Source organism: Nerophis lumbriciformis, linkage group LG19 (genome assembly GCF_033978685.3).
Source record: "Nerophis lumbriciformis linkage group LG19, RoL_Nlum_v2.1, whole genome shotgun sequence".
In the NCBI taxonomy this organism is placed as follows: Eukaryota; Metazoa; Chordata; class Actinopteri; order Syngnathiformes; family Syngnathidae; genus Nerophis; species Nerophis lumbriciformis.
In genome coordinates, this window is record NC_084566.2 from 7,184,125 (window position 1) to 7,207,852 (window position 23,728).

Below are 23,728 nucleotides of genomic sequence, written 5' to 3' on the forward strand. Positions count from 1 at the left end.
CGAAATGCAACTTCTGCAGGAGCATCAGTGGAGACGCTGGCAAGATTGGCACATGCTTCACACGCTCTGATTTTCGATCAATGGGTGCTCCCACAGCTCTGCAGAAATCAGAGGGGATGGGCAAAGGGCATTGCAGGCCGAGAGGCGGAGCTAAGTTGGGTGGGGCTTTGACAATGCTGCTTGGAAGGTTTGGTTGTGACGCCACAAAACTGGAATCATCTGAGCCTCTCATGTGCGTCATCCACATGACAGAAATCCTCAAATTGCACCGCTGCTGGAACGCTGAAACATGAACACAAGTCATATTCAACAAGCTTTTCGTAAATATTCAATAAACATTTAAGAAATATGTCTCCATGTCGAGTCAGGACCTTTATACCACTTCCTGAAACAGCAAGCGCTTGGATGCGTACCGCTCCAAATGTCTTCAATTGTCCTGTACGTACAAGTCCTTTCTTGTTCGGGTAAATTTTGATGACATCTTCCGAATTTTGCTATGAGACTCTTTGTGCTTGTCTTTTGCTCCCTCCTTTTTGCCTTTGGCCGTCCGATCAATGCCATTTTCTTTGCAGTTTTGTTTGCAGTTTTTGTCACTCTTACGTCCAGCTTCTTCTCCTTCTCCTTACCAGAATGAGTTGTTTTTTTTCCCAACAGCGTCTATGTCAGCGGTTCTTAACCTTGTTGGAGGTACCCAACCCCACCAGTTTCATATGCGCATTCACCGAACCCTTCTTTAGTGAAAAATTAAATGTTTTGTTTTTTTTCAAATTCAAGAAAAAGTCATATGTTTTTTTACTGGTGCACAAAATGAACCGTGCATGAACATCACCTTGTTCAAAGAACAAAACCAACACAGTGCATGAACTCACAACAAATTACCCACCTTACACACATTACCATGAATTGATTAACGTGGACCCCGACTTAAACAAGTTGAAAAACTTATTCAAGTGTTACCATTTAGTGGTCAATTGTTCGGAATATGTACTGTACTGTGTAAACTGTACTGTTTCATATAATGTATTCTCTTCCTTTGCAATCTACTAGTAAAAGTTTAAATCGATCAACCAAAAAACCTGCAAATCAGATGGAAAATTAGAGGGAACATTGTTTGGGGGTATCCATAATACGCTGACAGGGAGAAGTTTTTATTTACACGATAAGTCGGATGTGTCTTTACCTCCGTGGCGGAGGCTCCGCCGAACCCCTGTGGCCGACTCACCGAACCCCTAGGGTTCGATCGAACCCAGGTTAAGAACCACTGGTCTATGTCTTTGAAGAAAGTGTCATTGCCATATTCTTCTCGGAATTGACTCTTGATGGAGTTAATGACCAGAGTTTATAATTTGTTTATCTGACCAGTTATATTTATTTTCTGAATAATCTTTAAGTTAAAGTTAAAGTACCAATGATTGTCACATACACACTAGGTGTGGTGAAATTTGTCCTCTGCATTTGACCCATCCCCTTGTTCACCCCCTGGGAGGTGAGGGGAGCAGTGGGCAGCAGCGGTGCTGTGCCCGGGAATCATTTTTGGTGATTTAACCCCCAATTACAACCCTTGATGCTGAGTGTCAAGCAGGGAGTTAATGGGTCCCATTTTTATAGTCTATGGTATGACTCGGCTGGGGTTTGAACTCACAACCTACCGATCTCAGGGCGGACACTCTAACCACTAGGCCACTGAGTAGGTTTATTTTATTTGTTGACCTGACATCTTTCTCTGGTCTTTTCTCACTATATGATCGGATTTCTTATCGACTTTGTCTATATTCCCCCCTCTTCCTGAGCTTTTTGTTTATCGTCCTTGGGCTTCTTTGACATTTTGATCCTTCTCAAATTCTAAAGGCTTTTCTTGCTCCTCTTTACATGTCAGTAGGCCTGGATGAACCACCTATGCATATCAACTCTCAATCATCTCGGTAAGAAATGCTGCGTATTGATCGTTTTTATTCCTTTCAAACTTCCTCCTGTGACTCTGAAGGCGTTGTTCGACCATGCACCTGTGGCATGGTGATGTCATCCACTTGGAAATTGACCTTTCCATCACTTCTATATTTCAGATCCTCCATTGACATCTCCTGATTTTCCTCCATGATCTTCTCATTGAAGTCCTGGTTATACTGAGAGACCAACAGCTCCTCTAGTCTGATGATGGATATCATATTGGCATGTATGGCTCAGCTGCTTCTCTGCCAACAATTGTTGCCCCTCAAAGGTCCATTGATGACCCACCCTAATAGGGTCTTTACGGCATAAGATCCATAATAGCTGCTGTTGATTTTTAGATTATTATGAGATTTGGTGCATCAGTCCCAATCAAAATTTCCACACTGACATTCTAATCTTTTTAAGATTGGCCCATTTTTCAATATCTCGTTGAGTGGGGACGTTGTTTTTTGACACAGGGTTTGTATCTTCAATCAATCAATCAATCAATCTTTATTTATATAGCCCTAAATCACAAGTGTCTCAAAGGGCTGCACAAGCCACAACGACATCCTCGGTACAAAGCCCTTATGTGAATGTTTCTGGGAGTTTCACAACTTGGTTATTGTTCAGCCTTAACACTAAGCCTTTTAGTCCTGTAAGAACATGGATTTCAACCACCGTCTTTTAGCCCCTTGTGCGCAACATAATGTGAGTTTTTGTGCCTTGTAAATTCAACTTTTTCATGCAACTGGTGGTACAAAATGTTGCTGTACTTCCAGGGTCCAAGATACATTTCTGCAGCACTTCATTTATTTTCCCAAACTTACAGTACGGAGCAGACCAGAAAAACACCTGCTTAAAGGGAGGGCGCTACTCTTTGGTGGGGTTTGCCTGAGGTGGCATGTGCCACCCCGAGAATTAATCCGATAGGACACCCAAGGTGCCACCCCACTCAGGTGGAACGATTTGAAGCATACGAATGTAGAAGGACAGCGGCCAGGGCGTGCATATCCTGCAGGTGTTGTAGTGTACTTAATCTGGTGATGAGCCGTGTGTGGAGTAATAGAGGCGGTGTTTCCACAAAGCGCGTCTCAAGCCTTGTTTCCACATGACCTCTTTGGGACACGGTTTAGATTTTCAAGATGATTCCACAACATATACACTGCCGAAACGCCTTTGAAAATGTGGACTTTTAAGAGTTGCGGTCTGTTTTCAATCTGGATAGAGGATAAATGTTTTATTCTTTTTAATGCTAATAGAAAAAAAGAATAACAGCGCGTGATATAAAATTTTTACAGCAAACTTAATCCAAGCCGTTTACCACAAGACAAAATATATATATGCTAAGTTTGATTGCCATCTTAGCATTTTTCTGGTAGTATAATGGTCTACATTCTTGTCTTTTGTGTCACATGACGTAGGTTTGATTCTCAGCAGTGGCCTTAATATTTGTTAGCAATTGTCTTACAACACAGGCATCAAGATCAGATCTGGCCCGCGACATCATTTTATCTGGCCCGCAAAAACCTGGGAATGATATGTGTCAACAAAGTACTTAATTTAGATTTTTTTCATTTTGACAGAAAAAATATATGTACTGCTTGAAATTGCATGCCTTTTAAATTTTAATACTATCCAATATTGCAACAGATATTACTGTATATCATCATACTTTCCAAACATGTTTTTGTCTAAATAAAAATACTAAATTGGCCCTAGTGTGTGAATGTGAGTGTGAATGTTGTCTGTCTATCTGTGTTGGCCCTGTGATGAGGTGGCGACTTGTCCAGGGTGTACTCCGCCTTCCGCCCGATTGTAGCTGAGATAGGCTCCAGCGCCCCCCGCGACCCCGAAGGGATTAAGCAGTAGAAAATGGATGGATGGATGGAACTTTACAGCAAACGACCCATCAAATTAATAAAAATTACAGTATATGTTACATTGTTCTTTACAGCATATTACTGTAAATTTAAAAAAACTACTACTGTTTTTTGCATCACAATTCTGTTGACTGAGCTGCCAGTTTTTGAGTGTAGAATCTACGGTTGTTGTTTTTTAACGGGGTATTATTGTAAATTGAAAGACAATACATTTGTTTTTACGGTAGAAAAACTGGCAGCTAAGTTGCCAGAATAACATAAGAACTTGTACTGTTTCCATTAACAATATAAAGTTGTAAAAAACAATGTAAATTTAACACAAAATTCTGGCAACTAAGCTGACAGCTTTTTCTGTAACCCCCCCTCAAAAAAAGTGGTACCGTTTCTCCATTTACCATAAAATGATGTAAAAAAAACCCACTATTTTACAGTTTACATTTTGTAAATGTAAAGCTTTTACTGTAAAATCGACAGTCGACTTAAAACAATATATATAATTAATATTGACACCCACAGGCAAATTCATACATTATTTGCTGTTACAAGCGGCCCTCTGAAGGCAGCCATTACTGCGATGTGGCCCTCAAAGAACACGAGTTTGACATCCCTGTCTTACAAGAAGAAGTGGTGGTAGGCTACTATAATAGCAACAGCTGCCCCTGGGGTAGACTGACGGTTTTATGGGTGCCACCCCTGCAGATCTATGTGTCCTCCCTGGAAAAAAAAGTCTGGACATGCCACTGCATTGGTGTAATTTGAGCTTTGTTACCATGGTCTTTATTGTGGATGTGTAGGATAGCTGGGTGTTTCAGGTTACATTCATCGCATGATAGACAAGTTTTGCATTCCTTGCTCATGCGACCAGCCTTCAAACATCCAAAACAGCTTCCTTTTTCTTGTAGAAAATAAATATTTTCCCTTTGAGAAATTTTCTTTAATTTTGTACATTTGGATATTGAATGCAACTAGTCACAATAAAGACATGTTTCTGATGACAGCTGTTTGGGTGTTGTGAACTTTGGAGGTACAGTGCGGGTAGCCATACTTGCCAACCCTCCCGGATTTTCCGGGAGACTCCCGAAATTCAGCGCCTCTCCCAAAAACCTCCCGGGACAAATTATCTCCCGAAAATCTCCCGAAATTCAGGCGGACTCAGGTCCATTCGGACCTGAGTCCGCTTTCCCACAATATAAACGGTGTGCCTGCCCAATGACGTTATAACTGTGGAATGATCGAGGGCGAGTTCTTGGTTTCTTATGTGGGTTTATTGTTAGACAGTTTCATTAACGTCCTCCCAGCGCGGTAACAACACACAACAACAGCAGCAGTCACGTTTTGGTCTACCGTAAAGCAGTTCGTCTGCCGTAAACAGCAATGTTGTGACACTCTTAAACAGGACAATACTGCCATCTAGTGCATTTGATGAAAGCACTTTTGTGCGTGCCACACAGCAATGCATCATCAGAGAGGGTGTTCAGCATGGTTAGAAAAATAGTGACAGAGAATAGAACAAGGATGGACAATTCAACCCTTAACTCAACAAGCATATGTGTAAATAAATGAACACTGAAATTCAAGTATTTGTTTTATATATATATATATATATATTAGAGATGCGCGGTTTGCGGGCACAACCGCGGAGTCCGCGGATTATCCGCGGATCGGGCGGATGAAATAAAAAAAAATCAGATTTTAAATAGATTCAGGCGGGTGGCAGTTAAACCAATTCGGAAATATATATACATAGTTAAATGTTGTTACCCACATACGAAAAACGAGCAGGCACCTGCTGCATATGCCACAACAGAAGAAAAAAAAAAAAATAGATGGACACTTTTACGGAGCGGAGAAGGGACGCCTCGCCGGGGTCCGGGACCGAGGCCCCTTCCCCCGAGAGGGCCCCACCGGGAGCCGTAGCTGAGGCGATCCGCGAGAAGGGCCCGACGCACGTCCAGGGTCACCACCGCGCCCACCGCACCGACACCCCGCCTCGTCCGCCTTCGCCGCGGCCGGCGTCACGCGCAGCAGGTAAGCAGCTTACCTGCCCGCCACCCCCGTGGCCGGGGGCTCGTAACAGGGGTCACTCCGCGCGCTCCGCCCGCGCAGCTTACCTGCCCGCCACCCCTGTTGCCGGAGGCGCGTAACAGGGGTCACTCCGCGCGCAGTGCGCTCACGAAAGGGGTGGGGCTCACCCTGGTTGATATAGACAGCAGGACGGTGGCCATGGAAGTCGGAACCCGCTAAGGAGTGTGTAACAACCCACCTGCCGAATCAACTAGCCCTGAAAATGGATGGCGCTGGAGCGTCGGGCCCATACCCGGCCGTCGCCGGCAGCGAGACGCGCTTGGAGGTGCGCTCAGCGCGGCTCCCATATGATTGCGCACTGGTGTGCGTCTGGGTCGTGACAGCGTGGCACGCGAATGTCTGTGCTGCATTGGATCAGTCTCCTTTCTTTAACAGGCAAAAGCTTTATAACCTCACTAATGCCTTGCATCGTCTATATTAGATATATAACAACGGGCGGGTGCGGGCGGGTGCGGTTCTGATCAAATGTTAGGTCGGGTGGATGGCGGATGGTTGACGACTTTCTGATGCGGTTGCGGATGAAATAATTGCCTATCCGCGCATCTCTAATATATATATATATATATATATATATATATATATATATACACACAATAAAAGAAATATATATTTATAGCTAGAATTCACTGAAAGTCAAGTATATATATATATATATATATATATATATATATATATATATATATATATATATATATATATGAAATACTTGACTTGGTGAATTCTAGCTGTAAATATACTCCTCCCCTCTTAGCCACGCCCCCAACCACGCCCCCCCCCCCACACCTCCCGAAATCGGAGGTTTCAAGGTTGGCAAGTATGCGGGTAGCAGTTGCAATAGTTGTTGCAAAAATGCTTCCTGTGATGTTATTCCTGTTCAGCAGTTTGCTCATGTTTACCGGCTTTATAATTGTGCTTGTACGTGGATCATTTACTGATCCTACTTTAGAAGACATGTATGGATGGTGGACGTGTAGCTCTGTGCGCTGTCATGCAGGTAATCAGCTGCAGGTGTAGCACGGCAACTTTCCAGATGAGTTGGCCAAAAGATGTCATTAATGTTGTGATTTCTTCTTTTTCCACAAATTGTTCAGTTGTGTTCTTTTCACCATAAACCTATGTTATTGTTTCCTTTTTTTTTCAAAAGATCAGAGTTCTTACTTGTCTTTTACAGAAGATGGAGGTTTTTACTTGTTTAGTGACTGTCCTCCTGTAGTCACTGACGCATTTGGTGTGTAAGATGTTTTTGACTCGCTCAGATCATGATGTGTTGGGCGAGCTTCCCACTTAATAAAATAAAATGTTACAAAAAAAAAACATGACTGTGCTGGTAAGATAAATAAACAACTGTATTTGAAGTACATCAGTATGTGGCCAATGAGCTGGCAAGCAATCGTTAAAAAAACGCATGATCTCCCACCTAATTCCTCCCTGCTAATTCACAATACCTGTGCTTATATAATACAGAGTTGTGTATAGAGAGAGTATGGCCAACTCAGTTTCTTGATGTGCGCAGATTATAAGAATGTTTGTCTCTGCAATATCAACAAATTCTGCTTTGAAGCGGAATTTTCCGCCTCTCATTGCGATCACAGACCGTGTAACAATGCGCGCGTCTTCCGGGTTAAACCTTAGCCCGGATGTAATTAATCTTCACTCATTAATGATAATATATTTTTCTTTATTAATCACATGCGTCCACGTGATAACATTGGCAGCTCTAATTTTGACGATATAAAAGCATGTTTTATTGTAAGTTTATGAGCTGGAGTATTATCTGGTTTATTTTGTTCGGAAAACAAACGTCAGGACGACCGCAATGTGTGCTTCCGGGCACAGCTGCACACGTACTGGGTAGCAAACATGGCACCCTGTTTAGTTGACCATACTCTTTATACATGACTCTGATATAAACATTGCTATACTGCCACCTGTGGATACCTGACATAATAACATGGAAATGCAATGAAGAAAGTGGCTCCTACAAATATATTGGTACATAAATACAGACTAACCTTCTGCCAGCATCCTCTTGGCCATAGAAGCGTTGTGATGAGAAGAGAAACAGACTTGAGCAGAAACGCCATCTATTCCTGGTCCTGCTGTGAGGGAAAGTCTCTCTACTCCTTCTGTCAGCCCACGCAGCACCTGTAGTATTGATTATGATTATGAATATCATCATTAACTACAAACATGACTATGTCTGTCATCTATGAACTTGCTCCACCAGCAATGTGGGAAAGAGTCAAATGTGTTTCACATACATGGATGGATGGATCTTTACATGAATATAAGAATTCATGACCTTTATAACATTTATTGATACATGATATAATCATTATTATCTAAGACATGAACAACAAGTGATTCTTCCTCAGCCTCTCTCTCTCTCTCTCTCTCTCTGAGAAAGAGAGAGAAAGACGGAGTGAGAGCGAGAGAACGCCACTCTGATTGGCTAATTCCGGGGTATGGGTTGTCATCTCTTTCACAACGACGCGCTGATAGGCTGTTACCACCTGGGTCATGTGCACAGTGCATGGAACCTTTCGCTGCAGGCACACAGTTGTCTCGTATCGCTACTTCGCTAACTGTTCACTTGTCAGTCACTGAATGTGAATCAAATCACAATGGCATGCTCCAAGTTGGCTCAGGCTGGTAAAAGAAAGGTGGACAGGGAAAACCGACGTTTCAAGGAAGAATGGACAGAGCAATATGTTTTCATCCTACCTACTGCAAGTACCAGACCAATGTGTCTACTATGCAACACTACTGTTGCTCTGGTGAAAAGTGAAAATCTGAAACGTCACTATCTGAAAGAGCACCGCGAATTTGAAGAGACATTTCCTCATGATTCAGAGCTAAGAAAAAAAGAAATCACGAGGCTGAAAAAGCCATATGAAACATCAAGCAAGATTTTTGTTAAATCTATGACACAACAACAAATAGCAACAGAGCAGTAACGTGCGGTGAGGTTGATGGCTGGTGAGGCACTGACTTCAACACAGTCAGATTTACAAACATATGAACCCTAAAGAGTATCTTATTCACCATTTGATTGGCAGCAGTTAACGGGTTATGTTTAAAAGCTCATACCAGCATTCTTCCCTGCTTGGCACTCAGCATCAAGGGTTGGAATTGGGGGTTGAATCACCAAAAATGATTCCCGGGCGCAGCGCCGCTGCTGCCCACTGCTCCCCTCACCTCCCAGGGGGTGATCAAGGGATGGGTCAAATGCAGAGGACACATTTTTTCAAAGTTCTTATTTATTTTTGTTTCAAAGAAAATATTTCATGTATTTTATTGGATATTTATTTTATTTTTGTTAATTTTAAGAAAATGTTAAACTACCTACCTCCTGCTATTATATAAGCTTGACCGATAATAAACGGACCCAGCCTGTTTCAAAAAAACATTTGTGGACCTTCAAGATTTGTACTTGAGGACCCCTGGCATACATCATCTGTGTGAAGGAGTGAACATCCAACATTAGAATTTATTACTAACTAGCAGAAGCGCTCTATGTACAGTGCCGTCTAACCTTAAGCGGCAGCAGCTCAACACATGCAGGGTTCAACGTTAAGGTTTTTTTCTACTTGCCCGACTTCTCAAATCTACTTGCCCCAATATTTTTACTTGTCCTGCCTAGGTTTTTTTCTGGCTGCGTAGTGCTCATGGCTTATATCTTACTAAAATCCTTCCCGTTGACTATTTACAACACTACAAAGTATTTATTATTATTATTATTATCTATAATTACATTTAAATGGCATTGCATACATGTAAAATTAAATGCTATTTCACATTATTTGACCAGTAGCAGTTACACCCATCTGAACAGGTCAGCCACCTGTTTAAAGCCCGATCACAGTTGAAATCTTGAAATGAAGGGCCTTTAATGGCCAAAACATTAACCTGGACAACATTTTAACAGCTGGTTGGCTCAGTTTTGATTCTTTTCATTGCATTCACATGTTGCAGTGGACAGTGGACAATTTAGCTTCAGTATTAATGCAGTATCTGAAGCACCGTCTCCACGTGTGTTTATTGACAACAGGGTTATAACCTGGACACGTTAGCTTGTCGGTATGGTAACAGGTAGTGATGGGTTGATGAGGCTTCATGAAGCGTTTTTGACACATTGCAAAACTGTATTGATACTGTGTTGAATACTGTGTCACTAAATACTGACATCTGCTGGACATTAAAAATCCCTACATGCAACCTATGGACCGACTCAACTGACACTGATTTTATGACCTAGTATATACAATAATATAAACCAAGTCATTGTATTTCATTTAGGATTATTTCATAACTTCATTTAAATAAAAATATATTTTTTTAATCTTTTTTAGATACAGTCAATAAATAATGTGAACATGTATCATAACATGGAAATCTAAGAGAACGTGTTGTGAATGAGGATGCTTGTGGACCTGGATTTTTTTTTTTTTTTTTTACACATTTTTATTACAAAAAAACCCCGTTTTTCCAACTTATTCAATTTTAGACGCTTTCTCTTCTTAGTTATTTCTCCGGCTGTAGAAAAGACCCGCTCACAGGGCACAGAGGAGGCGTCAGTGCGACACGGTTCGCGTATCGGTCACGTGACCAAAACAGCTCATGATCGGTCACGTGACTTTCTAAAAGCGGTACGCGCACCGACACAGGGTTTTGCTTTATGAGCTCGACGCATGCGCCGATGCATCGGTGTTGCCGGACCCATCACCATTAACACGTGACTGTTACTACGTGCGTCTGCCCCGGCCACCACACTGTCAGTGAAACGCTCGGTGAAATCGCGGATTAACGTTAAATATATGACGAGCCGCGAGTGATGCAGCTATAACCTATATTATCCTCGTATTTTGATCCCGTCCGTCCGTCCCTCTTCTTCTTCTTCTTCTTCTGGCCCACCAGAAGATTTTGGCGGAGTTACAATGCATAGTAGGCTACCGCCACCTTCTGCACCGGAGTTGTAACTACAAGCTCCATTCACAGACAGAGTCCCATTGCTTTTATGAGCGGTCGAGCGAGTCAAAAGCCGAAAAATCAATTTGTGGCGGACGTAATTCTTTCGTGGCGGGCCGCCACAAATAAATGAATGTGTGGGAAACACTGGTAATGTTTCCTGCTTACTTGACATGTGAAGTGAAGTACCTGAAGAAGGTGGCCTGGCTTGGTGTTGGCTGGCAGGTTTGTGATGCAGAGATGCTTCTTCTCGGTACTCCTGCAGACGCTAATTTGCACGCCAGGCTGCAGCTTGTGGCCATGAAGTTGCGTTATTGCATCTTTGGCTATGTCCGCTGAGGCGTATTTGGCGTAGGCAAATCCACGGTTTTGCCCGCTGAAGTTCATCATCAAGCGAAACTCCCACAGCGGACCCACCGCGCTGAAGAGGGGGATGAGCATGTTCTCAAAGGTGTCACGAGGGATGTGGCTGATGAACACCTCGCAGTTAGGTCCTGGTGTCGGACCATCCCACTCTGCCATGGAGACAAACAACAATGCACCAACATGATGGAATTGAAGACATGCATGAAGATGTGGTGTTGGTGTCTGAAAACTTTCTAGTCAGCTACTTTTGGTCAACCATCTTGTTTGTTGTGTACAGTACCTCCTTCCAGACGCTCGTAGTTTCATTATTAGGGAGGAAACTGTTTTGTAGATACTGTGGTATTACGGTTTTAAAATCTTCTCAATAATGCCATGACAAACAGACAAACAAACCTTGGCGAAACATAACCTCTGATGCGGAGTGTTCCAAGCCAAAACAGTATGTAAAACAACAGAAACAATATTTAACTACAACTCTGTTTAAAAGTGCCTCTACCAGTGACGTGCAGTCAGGGGAGGCAGGTGAGGCAGTGCCTCACGTGCCATCATGAAAATATTTTTTTTTTAATTGTTATATGTATCCAGTGATTATACTATAAAGTTATTTTCCATTTAATTTCACCAGTTTTAGATTATTTTTATTCAAAATCGCTGAATTTTCACATTTGCCGTTCAAATACTGAGAAGAGACTTGCGGTGAGTCACCAGCCAGTTGAGCCTCAACATGGATTGCGCAATGACTCGGCTAACTTCTGGCCTGCTGTGCAGTGAGACCGTATTGCTATATGAATTATATTATACATTTCCATAGTTTAGTTAGCTGAGATATATAATGTACAGTGTATTTAGTCAACAACTTTATGTGTGTAACGTATTTCTTGTGCTGAGCAATCATAAAACGGCTGCGAAGACGCACTGGGTGAGGCACGCAGTTCTCCCGCCTCATGGTGGTAGAGGGCGCTAGTGATCCCAGGGATCATTCTTGCGACTACTCGGCTGCAGAATAAGTGACAACAAGCTAGCAGTACTCTGACTCGCCACACTGAGAGAAGTGCGAGCAGACACATGTCTCTCTAGCGGAAGCCAGTCTTTTTTTCAAAACTGTATTTATAACAAACATGGCATTTTTATTAGAGTAAACCAGCGTTTGTGGGTGTGTTTTGTCAGATGCAAAAATATTGTTTAATTGCTTGCAATAACATTAAATCAAATGAATGTGTCTGCCAATATGGAGGATTATATACTGTATCCAAGATGAAATACTTCTCTAAACTGGACTTTAAGACAAAATGAATGTGATCATACAAAGTAGGTTTTCATGGAGGATAGCTATTGTTGCTTGAGATACAAGTACAGAAAGGTAAGATACACTCACAATACTTGATTTATTTTGTTAAAACCAAATGGGACCAAAAAGTATTTAATAACAACTTTATCAAATACTTTTTGGACCCATTTATCATATCACAATATCATTATGATAATGTTTTTATGAAAGCAAATTAATCCCTTCTTTTTCTTGTTATTCTAATGTGCAACCTAATGATTAGAGCTACACATATGAATTTAAGTAAAAAAAAGGAAAAAAAAACCCTCCAAAAGTATCTTTGCCTCACCTGGTGTATAGTTCACCGCACGTCACTGGCCTCTACCAATAGCCTTTACGGACTAAGCTAGTGTAGGTTAGCGGCTAGGTGGCTGAAAAGTAGTTTTAAACTGAACTACCAGCAGCTTTTACCGCAGTGAGCAAGTAGAAGCTCACATTCATAAACAAAATGAACGAAAATTGCTTTGACATAGTAAAGGCTAAATTATTACTTTTTAAAGAACAAACAACACATTACGTTACTACTTACAACAAAAACAATCTGAGTGGTTATCTAGCCATGAAACACTGATGCAATCTTAAGCCCTTTGAAATTTTTTTTTAATATACAAGTATATAGGGTTGTCCCGATACCAATATTTAAAGCTTCGCTTTTATCGTTAGTTTTTAAACCAAAATGCATATATTCTCCCTTTTCTGTCCACACTGTGTCTGCTTATAAGTACTCCGTGTATGTGCGTTGCCTAACATGCACCTCTGCTCATAAAACCAGCAATGTCACAACGTGACAACGTAGTGCCGTCGTACCTGTAAAAAAACAAAAAGGAACCGGTATTTTTTAGAGGCAGTATAGTACTGTTTATGAATTATTAGTACCGCGGTACTTACTTAGTACCGGTATACCGTACAACCCAACGGTATATATCGGATACCGGTATTCATACTAAAAATACCGTGGTATCAGTTTGTGTCCATATCGCTCAACCCTAGTTTGTAGTAATAAATATGACAAACATTTTAGCATTGTGTTTGTTGTTCAATTACAGTAAGTGTGTTCATTCTAAACATTCCTGCCATTTCTTTTTACACACTATGGCATTTTAAGTCTTTTTTTGGACATATACCACAATAATATAATAACCGTAGGTTGTGTTCTAACTATCGTGGGATCACATTCCTCAGCCTTCCCGTTAAGGTCTATTCAGGTGTACTGGAGAAGAAGCTACACCGCATAATTGAACCTCGGATTCAGGAGGAGCATACTATAGGCAGGGTTCTTGAGGGTGCATGGGAGTTTGCCCAACCAGTCTACATGTGCTTTGTGGACTTGGAGAAGGCCTTCAACCGTGTCCCTCAGGAAGTCTTGTGGGGAGTGCTCAGAAAGGGTATCGAACCATCTGAATGTGGTGGTCCACTCCCTGTATCATCGGTGTCAGAGCTTGGTCCGCATTGCCAGCAGTAAATCAGATCCATTTCCAGTGAGGGTTGGACTGCCAGGGCTGCCATTTGTCACCAATTCTGTTCATAACTTTTATGGACAGAATTTCTAGGCGCAGTCAGGGGGTTGGGGGCATTCGGTTTGGTGGCTGTATGATGAGGTCTCTCTGCTTTTTGCAGATGATGTGGTCCTGATGGCTTCATCTGGCCAGGATTTCAGCTCTCACTGGATTGGTTTGCAGCAGAGTGTGAAGCGACTGGGATGAGAATCAGCACATCCGAGTCTATGGTTCTCGACCGGAAAAAGGTGGAATGCCATCTCCGGGTTGGGGAGGAGATCTTTCCCCAAGTACCTCGGAGTGTTGTTCACGAGTGAGAGAAGAGTGGATTGTGAGATCGGAGAGGTGTCTGCAGTGATGAGGACCCTGCATCGGTGCGTCGTGATGAAGAAGGAGCTGAGCAGGAAGGCGAAGCTCTCAATTTACTGGTCGATCTACGTTCCTTTCCTCTATGACCGAAAGCACAAGATCACGGGTACAAGCGACCAAAATGAATTTTGTCCGTCGGGTGGCGGGACTCTCCCTTAGAGATAGGGTGAAAAGCTTTGTCATTCGGGAAGAGCTCAAAATAAAGCCGCTGCTTCTCCACATCGAGAGGAGCCAGATGAGGTGGTTCAAGCATCTGGTCAGGATGCCCCCTGGATGCCTCCTTGGGGAGGCGTCCAGGCGTCCGACCAATAGTCTCCCGGCTGACCTGGGAACGCCTCGGGCTCCCCCGGGACGAGCTGGACGAAGTGGCTGGAGAGAGGGAAGTCTGGGCTTCCCTGCTAAGGCTGCTGCCCCCGCGACCCGACGTCAGATAAGTGGAAGAAGATGGATAGATGGATAAATGCCTATTTAATACTTTTCTACCGCTGCGTGTTGCAGTATTTACTTTCTCTAAAAGGGGCTGTTTGCAACATTTACACAGATGTCTATAGGGCGCCAACATTCCAATGTATTTTACAGACTATATCCCGCCCTTCTCGTACATAATGACTTAATTACGTACTTACATAACACATGTACGCGCATTAGCTTTGGGTGTTGTTAGCTAATAATAGCAACTTGGATAGCAAGCGTTAACTGTCATTAAATGTATATTCTATCATAACAACAACATGACTGCAAATTGTTCGTTGCTTCTCTTGGACTGCTTTTGTATGTGTGCTCACGTTCCTTGAGCGTACGTGTTGACGAGAGCGGTTAAGTGACAGCTGTGAACACCAATCATTTTAATCGGGCCGCTAACATTTTTTTATTACATAAACTTTGTAATTGTGAAAAATATAGTCAAATTGTCATACAAATGTGTTCTGTTAAACCACTAATGGTAACTTGTCCAGGGTGTACCCCGCCTTCCGCCCGAATGCAGCTGAGATAGGCTCCAGCACCCCCCGCGACCCCAAAAGGGACAAGCGGTAGAAAATGGATGGATGGATGGATGGGTAACAAACTAGCCAGTGGTGTTCTTGTTATAATTTTTGCTTTGAAAAATATTACTGTGAGGAAGTTGCAAACAGCACTTTTAGGTTTTTCTCATGCACCTGATCTTCAAGATCTGGGAAAGCAATACCCTCCTGAACGACATTTGCGATGCGACCATCATCCCCATCTTCAAGAAGGGAGACCGAGTGGATTGAAGTAACTACCATGGCATATTGCTCCTGAGTATTGCAAATAAGATCTTCGCATTAATCGTCTCCTCATCTTCCTCCCTGAGCCTCAGTTTGGCTTCGGACCCTATCGAGGCCCAATCGATATGGTTTTTTGTGCTTAACCCCAACAACTTGCAGTTCTTATTTTCTGAGCTCTAAAGAGGGCCTTTGACAAAATCCCTCCACCCTGCAACGTGGGCCATACTTGCTCGTTTTCGATGTCCGAATGAATTTGTCACCCAGGGCTCTCTTGTAACAAGCTTGCGTACGCACAAAAACCCTGTGTTCGCCCTTTTTCACGGCCAAGATGAGCTGTATCAAGACTGACGTTGAGGTGGAAATGCGCACTGCCTCAAGCCAACCTCATAGCTACCGTACGTACATTTCTACAGGCTGTGGATGCACAAGAGGTGGTCATTCATTTGTTACTACGTTAAGTCATCCAGCAGGTATAAAATGGAATTGCTGGATAGACGACATGTCTAATATTATTTCTGACAGTCTAAATATGTTGACATGCACAAGAATCCACATATCTCAGTTTAGTTTAGAACTTAGTAACAATTAGTTACACAAAAAATAACGTTCCTCATTCATTCTTACCCTTAGGTGGTCCGCCAAATCTCCTCTGGCCATTTACTTGTCGGATCTTAATGCCGGTGCTTTTTAGCCATGTTTCCAGCGCCTGCAAGCGCTCTACATTCACCACCTGAAACACAAGCAACATGTGACCAATAATAGCCAATCAAAACAATTTTTAACCATCCAAGCACAGTTTTTAATACAAACATCAGCAAACACATCAAACACTTGTTACTGCTAACGACCAAGTTGTATTACTACCGTATTTTTTGGAGTATAAGTCGCACCGGAGTATAAATCGCACCTGCCGAAAATGCATAGTAAAAAAGGAAAAAAAACATATACAAGTCGCACTGGAGCCCGGCCAAACTATGAAAAAAACTGCGACTTATAGTCCGAAAAATACGGTACTATGAAAGCAACGGTACTCGGTAAAATACTTGAACGGGACAATACACTTTATAAACTGCAGGCCTTTGTGTGTGTGCGTGCGTGTGTGTGTGTCTGCTGGCATGCCTGCCCTGGGTAGATTTCTTAGCTTCTTCACTGCCTGACGCTAAATGATACCGTGTCTTTTCCAATAGTCTATAACAGTGGTTCTTAACCTTGTTGGAGGTACCGAACCCCATTAGTTTCATATGCGCGTTCACCGAACACTTCTTTAGTGAAAAATAAAATGTTTTTTTTCAAATTCAAGACAAAGTTATATGTTTTTGGTAACACTTTAGTATGGGGAACATATTCTAAATAACAAAGACTTAATTTAGAATTTTTTGGACACTAGGGGAACATATTCTAAGTAACAAAGACTTAATTTAGAGTTATTGGACACTAGGGGAACATATTCTAAGTAACAAAGACTTAATTTAGAGTTATTTGGTTATGGTTAGGGTTAAGGTTAGAGGGTTAGGGCCAGGGTTAGAGGGTTAGGGTTATAATAAGGCCATGCCGAATAAGGCATTAATAAGTACTTAATAATGACTAATTAAGAGCCAATATGTTACTAATTTGATGTTAATAAGAAACTAATTAATGGTGAATATGTTCCCCATACTAAAGTGTTACCAGGTTTTTTTTACTGGTGCACAAAATGAACCGTGCATGAACATCACCTTGTTCAAAGAACAAAACCAACACAGTGCATAAACTCACAACAAATTACACACCTGCAAATCAGTCTGACTTCTGCTGTTGCCGTATCCGTAATACGCAGATAGGGAGAAGCTTTTATTTAAACGATGAGTCGGGTGTGTCTTGACCTCCACCGAACCCCTGAGGCCGACTCACCGAACCCCTAGGGTTCGATCGAACCCAGGTTAAGAACCACTGGTCTATGAAGACATCTGCAATGGACTTGGTGCAAAACGAAAAACCAAGTCAAAACATTGGTATTCATGGGCGACATGTAATATCACCCGGGAATAAAGTTAATAAACAGATTTTTGCCACTGTCACAGCCAAATGTGACTGAATATCACAAACGGAGAGAAGTTAGCACAAAGCGTCAGATGGACACGGCAACTTTGCCAAGTGCCAAAGTAAAAGATATGCTTCTGTTTGGAGACTGCGCCATATTTAACACAAACAAACAGAATGGTTACATGCAGCTTTTCAAGATCCACTGTTTCAGACATCACAAAGCAGCGACCTGAGGTCTTGGCTAAACACCGAGGGATCAAACAGCTGATCGTGCATGTGGGTGCCGTGGACGTCAGAAACCAACAATCTGAAATCCCTAAAGAAAGACTTTAATAAACTATTTGAGAGTGTTGATACAAGTGGAAATATATACACTTATTAGTGGACCTCTCCCAAACATCGACAGGAAAATAAACAAATTCAGCCGGCTGCTTCAGCTAAACACATGGCTGTCCAGAATCTGTGAGTCCAGAGGACTGCATTTTATTGACAACGTCAATCTCTTCTGGCAAGGAGAGGATCTGTGTCAAGGTAAAGGCCCACACCTAAACAGAGGTGGAGTGAGACGACTAGCGGATAACCTCCTCCACACTCTGAGGCATCAGAATAGGCCTGGACCGGATCCTATACTACCAAAGAGGAGAGAGACGGGGAGCAGAAGAAGAACTCCTCCTCTGCTCCCACCAAGGAATCCAGTAAAGGACTCAGCCACAGCAGCACCTCCAGTATTCCGAATACCGTATTCTGATGCAGCAAGTCCTCCATCATCATCACCTTTATCACAGCCCTCACCACAAACCTGGGTCCCACCTGCTGCATCTACACCCTCCACAGATGCTTCCCTGCGTTTCTCCTCTCCACCGGCACCCATGAGACTTCCTGACCATCTTGAAAGCTTGGTGAAATCAGGTATTAAAATGATTTCCCTTACTTCAGATATGGCGCAATCAAGGATTCTGTCATCCAAAAAATATTGCGCCCCTCTTCTTTCTCAGCCTATTCAATTAACCAAAGCTGCTCTAGCTTGGCCGCCGCCAGCGATGCCCATAGCTGTTATTCCCAACAGCGTCAATGCTGTTGTCTAGGTTGGATATACATATCAACCAGAGGCCCAATAAGGAAGGGCTCTCTTCTAAAACAATAACTACTATCAAAGATGAGTCAAGAGATAGACAGCTAGATTATCTGATCAGAGAAATGTAATCCACATTCCTTTGAAGATTACAATGTGTAGGGCAGTCCTTCTCAAATAGTGGGGCGGGCCCACCTGAGGGTGCGCGGTCCAATATGTGTGTGACCTCGGGGAACATGCTTTTTTGCCAGAATATGATGAGCACTTGGATTCACTGTAACCACGGTGGGAGACGGGGTAAAACCAGTGTATTGTTTACTTTAATGTTAATAAGGTCACAATGTCTTGCAGAGGTATAGTTATAACAGTTTTATAGACAAATTATACTATTTATAGTCACGGTGCAGAGTGGGGGGGTATTTTCTTCTTCCAAGGAGGGGCGTAACAGAAAATAAATGAGAAGCACTGGTCTAGGCCAACTCTTTCCATTCTCAAACATGCAGTACCCCATGTCAGATCTTTAAGGAATAAATCATTTTTAATGAATAATTTTATTTCCCCTTACAATCTCAATTGCCACATAGACTCGCAGGTCTATGTGACTGAACTATTGGTCCAGACTGGGAGAATAAATGTACATACTAAGTTAATCAGAAAATAAAATAATTTTTTTACTTTTATATCTCTTTTTTGATATTTTTTTTAATCATATTTTTGGTTTATGGGCTAACTCCTCAGATATAATTTGTTCGTATCATAGATATAATTTGTTCGTATCTTTTTTGAGTTTGTAGATAAAAACTTTGCTCCTGAAATGATCATTCAACTTGTTTAGTGTGTTGGCACACATTATTTACAGTACCTCAAACTAAAATTACATGTTTAATGTATTTTCATTAAATACGTTATTTGAGTTTAAAAAAACAGTTTGGGTCATTGCTTACCATTTGCCAAACCACAGGAGATAATTACCGAATTTTTCGGACTATAAGTCGCAGTTTTTTTCATAGTTTGGCCGGGCTCCAGTGCGATTTATATGTTTTTTTCCTTCTTTATTATGTATTTTCGACAGGTGCGACTTATACTCCGGTGGGACTTATACTCCGAAAAATACGGTAGGTACTAAAGTAATATAGGAAATAAAACAATAATTTACTATTTGAAATTATTGTTTGGAAACTATTGACATGAAAGAAACATATTGTAGTATTCAGTACACCACTAATATTGTGTTTACTTCAAAATGCAGTTGTTGCTGATAAGCTAAATAAATCAAAAGTCCGAGAGGAAAAAAAGAGAACCCTTGCCCAAATACTTAGCTACGGATTGTACTGATGTTTTGTGTACTAACACAATCGCCCACTAGGGGCATTGGCAAGACGTGTGGGATACAATAGAAGAAGAATGCATCTCGAGAGTTCTAAGTAAAGCATTCATGAGACAGCACTAAAGTGGCCCTAGTGTGTGAATGTTGTCTGTCTATCTGTGTTGGCCCTCCGATGAGGTGGCGACTTGTCCAGGCTGTACCCCGCCTTCCGCCCGAATGCAGCTGAGATAGGCTCCAGCACCCCCCGCGACACCGAAAGGGACAAGCGGTAGAAAATGAATGAATGGATGGAGACAGCACATATAAAGCTTCCAGTGTCATGTCGTTCATAAAAGGTATACACCTTCTACACCATCCATCCATCCATCCATTTTATACCGCTTATTCCCTTTGGGGTCGCTGGAGCCTATCTCAGCTACAATCGGGCGGAAGGCGGAGTACACCCTGGACAAGTCGCCACCTCATCGCAGGGCCAACATAGATAGACAGACAACATTCACACTCACATCCACACACTAGGGCCAATTTAGTGTTGCCAATCAGTGCTTCTCAATTATTTTCTGTTACGCCCCCCCCCCAGTAAGAAGGAAACACTTCCTTCCCCTACTCGCCGTCACGACTATAAATAGTATAATTTGTCTATAAAATTAATATAAGTACTAGCTAGGGCTGTCAAAGTTAAAGCGATAATGCGTAAACTATAAATTTAAATAACGCAACACATTTTTTTAACGGGCAATTAACGCACACACGTCCTTTTTGACCCTCGGGCCGTGCTGGAGCAGGGAGAACTTGGCTGCAGTTCACTTGCTACTGATGAGCCACAAGCGAGCAGAAATGGACAAATGGAAAGTTTACCTTATAAAAATATCAGGTTCAAAGCTAAGGCAAGTTGTTTTCCTGACAAGAAGAGTATTTTTCGCCAGGAGAGGAAGCAACATCATTGCCGCAAACACGTCGTTCAGAGGTGGGAGGCGCTTTGCCTCCATGTTCAGATTACGGTTAAGGTGCAGTGATAACATAACATTTAGATTGTTACTGTGACTGATTTAGTAAGTACAATGGGATAAAAGAAATGAAAGACGGTTGGCAGGAAGTCGAAAGGAGACTTTTATTGCAAACAGTTGATCCCACATCAAAACATGTCATGACACTTTCTCAAACCAATCACACACTTTTATGGTTTCAAAATAAAAGCGCTACGCCATGGCCGGGTTGCAATGACGTGACCAAGAGGCACATTCTGGCATTTCTGGGTTTCAGGCGATGGGCTACAATCCCATTAGGCTACTGTTACTTACCTACATCATTGCAGATTTGGGCGTATTTTGAAAGATTTAGAGGCAAATATATAAGCGATCATTTAAAAAAAATTAAAATGGGATGCAGTGGACTTATACACTCTTAAGAAAACATATTTTTTTAATGATTTAAACCATTTATCATCACCAAGACGCTACTGCTCACCTCGACCGCACTTCATTTGATACTGACTGTATTTAGAGAAGAAAAGACTGGAGGCAAATCATGTCTTTACATCTGAGGGGTCCACAAATTAAACATTAATCCGGGAAAGACAAAGTTGGACTTATTCGTGCATCGCTAAGTGATTTACTTGATTGACATGACGAGTGCCGTGCTGCTGTGATTGTGACGCTAATGAGAAAAAGGATAGGTTTGTTTGCAGTTAATTTGCACAAGCAGGTCTTCATAGTTATATTTAGGCATATAACACAAAAGAAGACAAACTAATGAGATCTTGTGTCATTTTCTTACGTTTAATTCTGTTAACAAACAACATAGTAGAGAATAAACTCGATTGTATTCCACAAGATGATGAAAGTCATATTTTTAAGAGTACTTGTATGTAAATAAAAATACAAAGTACTTGTATGAAAGTTGGGCTACAAAGTACATGTATGAAAGTTGGGCTACAACGTAATTGTTTGTAAGTAAAGACACAAAGTACGTTTTGTGTAAGTAAAGACACAAAGTAATTTTTGTGTAAGTAAAGATACAAAGTATGTGTATTTGTATGTAAGTAAATGAAAGTAAAGCTAGTACTTGTATGAAAGTAAAGCTACAAAGTAGGTAAGTAAAGATGTGTAAAGATACATACATGTCCATGCTTGCACATTTAAATGTGGACTAAATATATAAATAGTAATACATATTTACAGGACATTCACACCAACAGTAAGTATATAGCACAACTTGTTTATTATCATCATCATTATTATTATTTTTGTGTACATGTTGTCAATACTGGGGTTTTGTAATTGTATTTTATATGCTGATGTTTGAGGAAATTACACACTGTGGCATCACTCGTCATCAATACAGCAATTGTAGAAAATACAACAACGTGTACTTTTAATTCCTACACAAGGCACATCTTATTTTTTTACTATAAATTGATGTTTAGAAGAAACAAAACATTAGTGTTGATAGCAGGACGAAAGTAAAACAATTAAATATTAATTTGTTGCAGCTTTTAATAAACGTCATAGCTAATTAGAAAACGTTTGATATAAATGTTACTACACGATAACTATCAAAGTTTCATATGAAAATACAAATACTTCTACTTAACGTGTAGCGCACGCCAAGTATCAAACTTGCAATTTTTCGTCCACAACAAGTATGAAAAAGTGAAGATAATTTTCACACATGCCAAGCAGGAAAAAAAGCTGTCGAAAATGGATAGATGGAAATATGTTAAAAAAGACAGAATATTTGATCAAAAGTTACCTGATGACGATTGTCCATTATTGCAGCTGCAGGTGTGTCGAAGGACGAGGGAGCGTGGCCAAGTCGCGTGCCTTCTTCGTCTTCTTCTCTTATTTTGTTTAATGGCGGTTGGCAAGCAACCTTCTGGTGTGCATTACCGCCACCTACTGAAATGGAGTGTGGACCGAGGTGGTTCCCTACTCTATATTCTTTTTTTCAACCCTGTGTTTTTTCAGGTCGCGTGCCTGGAATGGGAGCTCGCTTCATCACGTGACTGCTTCAGGAAGTGGCGCAGTTTTTCGCGAAGTGCGACGACGATTACGGGGTAGCAACCACGTGACCTGATTTGAATTTTAGGACCAGTCCTACCATAAAGCAGAAAAAAAGAGCATGAAAATGTGTTTTTTGGTGTCCGCTAGAGATGCGCGGTTTGCGGACACAACCGCGGAGTCCGCGGATTATCCGCGGATCGGGCGGATGAAATTAAAAAAAATAAGATTTTATCCGCTCGCGGGTCGGGTCGGGCGGATTAATTAGATTTTTTTTTTTTTTTTTTTTTTTTTTTGTTTGTTTTTTTGCGGGTGGCAGTTAAACCAATTCGGAAATATATATACATAGTTAAATGTTGTTACCCACATACGAAAAACGAGCAGGCACCTGCAGCATATGCCACAACAGAAGAAAAAAAAAAGAAAAGAGATGGACACTTTTACGGAGCGGAGAAGGGACGCCTCGCCGGGGTCCGGGACCGAGGCCCCTTCCCCCGAGAGGGCCCCACCGGGAGCCGTAGCTGAGGCGATCCGCGAGAAGGGCCCGACGCACGTCCAGGGTCACTACCGCGCCCACCGCACCGACACCCCGCCTCGTCCGCTTTCGCCGCGGCCGGCGTCACGCGCAGCAGGTAAGC

At 41.9% G+C, this 23,728-nt stretch overlaps 1 protein-coding gene across 1 annotated transcript in view; it reads right to left on the minus strand.

Annotated features, from left to right (window-relative positions):
- dnd1 (DND microRNA-mediated repression inhibitor 1) overlaps positions 1 to 23,087 on the minus strand; it is a 24,427-nt gene extending 1,340 nt beyond the window's left edge. Inside the window, exons 1-5 of the mRNA XM_061979614.2 lie at positions 22,843 to 23,087; positions 16,295 to 16,400; positions 11,055 to 11,380; positions 7,910 to 8,042; positions 1 to 282 (exon numbers count right to left, since the gene is read on the minus strand). The exon at positions 1 to 282 is cut by the window's left edge and continues 1,340 nt beyond it. Coding sequence (XP_061835598.1) covers positions 1 to 282; positions 7,910 to 8,042; positions 11,055 to 11,380; positions 16,295 to 16,400; positions 22,843 to 22,860 — 865 coding nt within the window. The 5' untranslated portion in view covers positions 22,861 to 23,087. The remainder of the gene's footprint in view (positions 283 to 7,909; positions 8,043 to 11,054; positions 11,381 to 16,294; positions 16,401 to 22,842) is intronic.
- Positions 23,088 to 23,728: the final 641 nt, after the last annotated feature.